Genomic DNA, 2,179 nt, shown 5'->3' with positions numbered 1-2,179 from the left:
ACTCTTAAACCCTCTCTCTCTCTCTCTCTTTCTCTCTCTCTAATAACTGCTTTAAAAACCTAACAAATGTCTTGAAATACAACAAATGTCTTGAGCAGTGATAATGCACCCTATTCCTTACATATTTGTTGTACTGTGATTATCATGACATACTGCATTTAACAGATCACGAATGGTTAATTCCATAAAAATTCTTGGTCTATTACAGCAGCCTTCCATGTATAAAAAGTACTTTGTACTTTTGGATATAACAATTAAGTGGTGACCTATTTATTATAACTAAAGAAAAAACACAATACAATAACAGTGTCTTCTCGTTGTAACAGATATGAGGATTGTGCTGTTGGGCAACACTGGATCAGGAAAAAGCGCATCAGGAAACACCATCCTGAATGAAGACCTTTTTGATGTGAAACACTCTTCAGGATCAGTTACAGCGAGCTGTAACAAACAAGAAGCAAATGTGGATGGATGCACCATATCAGTTATTGACTGTCCAGGTCTGTTTGACACACGCGATAAAGAAATACTGCAGACTGTAACAGGGCAGTGCATGAGCCTGTCTTATCCAGGGCCTCATGCATTTCTGCTGGTGATGAAACTGGGAGTGAAATTCACAGAGGAGGAGAAGAATGTTATGAAATGGATTCAGGAGAACTTTGGAGAACATGCCATTAACTACACCATCATTCTGTTCACTCATGCTGATATGCTGAAGGGCAAGCATGTAGAGACATATATCAGTAGAAGCAATGAGCTAAAGCAATTGATCAAGACCTGTTGGGGCAGATATCACTCATTTAACAATGAGAACATAAATAATCCAGATCAGGTCACAGAACTGCTGCAAATGATACGCAAAATGGTCCTTTTTAATGGAGAGAAACACTATGCTATTCAGATGAATAAATAAACCCAGGAAAAGTTCAAATCTCAAAGACACTGGAAAACAAATGTACAGTTGTACTACAAGGAAGCATTGTAGCAGTTGTGGTGAGGTTTTGTGGCAGTTCCTGTAGTTTAGATTAGATTAACAGGCAGAATTAGGGTAAATTTTGTGATTTGCTGCCTAAACTACATCATATAGCACAAAATATACAGCAATATTCACTTTAATGTGTAAAAAAATGCTTTCATATACTACAGATATTTTAGTAACTTTGCTGTCTTTTATTTTTCTTCTTACATTCATGCATTTACATACATGTCAGCTGTTTGAAATAAATTCAAAAGTCAATTGCCACTATTAACAAACAAGAGACTTTATGTTTCCTATACATTGAATTCTATGGTGTACAAAACTGAAAAACTTAAGCAGAGCAGAATAGTAAATAAATGACAACAATCTGAAAGGTTTTGCAGAGATGTTTGATTGCCAGTGTCTCGCAAGATCAGATCCAGGTGTACTGAGCGATTCTTTTCAGGTATCAATAGCTGAGAGGTTAGTGTTACATAGGTTACATTCACTTAGAATTTTTTTTTTTCATCATGAAGAAAATAATATGTATACTAATTTGAGACACAATGACCACTAAGATCAATTTTAAAGAAATTCCAAATAATTACTAACCATAAAATTATCTGAAATGTGAACAGTTGTCTCTTTTTGCGTAAATAAGGTCATAAACTGCATCTTCAGAGAAACTTAGCTCTGAAATCCATTCTTTGTGGAAATTAATTTATGAATGTTACAAATTAATTGGTTACAGTGGTTGTGATTGTTACTACTACACTTATCTAAGAATGGATGGTATGTGCTTGTAACCTGTGTCCTCTTTGGAGTGTCTCTGCTATTTGTTTCAAATGTATATCAGTAATAATAATAATACATTTAAACTGCTGAAAGAAATTACTAAAAGTTTACTATTAGACCTATTCTGTTTGTAAATTCCATTTTATCTGTGTTGTAATTACAATATCATTACAAGTCAGAGTTCTTCAGAGGAATGTATGGCTGTACTGAATGTACCAGACCTAAAATATATTAAATAATGACTTGTGAAAAACATGTTAACCCTTCATTGATTACTGAAGTGTTACCTTGTCACTGTGCAGAACTACTAGTGATCAAGACCATTATTTTAAAGTGAAAAACAAGTTAACTCGTGTTTAATTACTCAGGCATTACTTTGTCACTGTGCAGGAATTAATAGTTACTTTTTAGGGCTGTCAACAGATA

General features: G+C 34.2%; 1 protein-coding gene across 1 annotated transcript; it reads left to right on the top strand.

The window, feature by feature from the left end:
• The first annotated feature begins 328 nt into the window (after positions 1-328).
• Positions 329-913, top strand: LOC107729630 (GTPase IMAP family member 7-like). Its single transcript, XM_016540268.1, has one exon. The coding sequence runs from the start codon at positions 329-331 to the stop codon at positions 911-913; it is 585 nt and encodes a 194-aa protein (XP_016395754.1).
• The last annotated feature ends 1,266 nt before the right edge of the window (positions 914-2,179 follow it).

The sequence above is a fragment of the Sinocyclocheilus rhinocerous genome, unplaced genomic scaffold (genome assembly GCF_001515625.1).
Source record: "Sinocyclocheilus rhinocerous isolate Xijiao unplaced genomic scaffold, SAMN03320098_v1.1 scaffold5357, whole genome shotgun sequence".
Lineage (NCBI taxonomy): Eukaryota > Metazoa > Chordata > Actinopteri > Cypriniformes > Cyprinidae > Sinocyclocheilus > Sinocyclocheilus rhinocerous.
The sequence above is the reverse complement of the archived record's forward strand: the minus strand, read 5'-3'. Positions and strand labels throughout refer to the sequence as shown.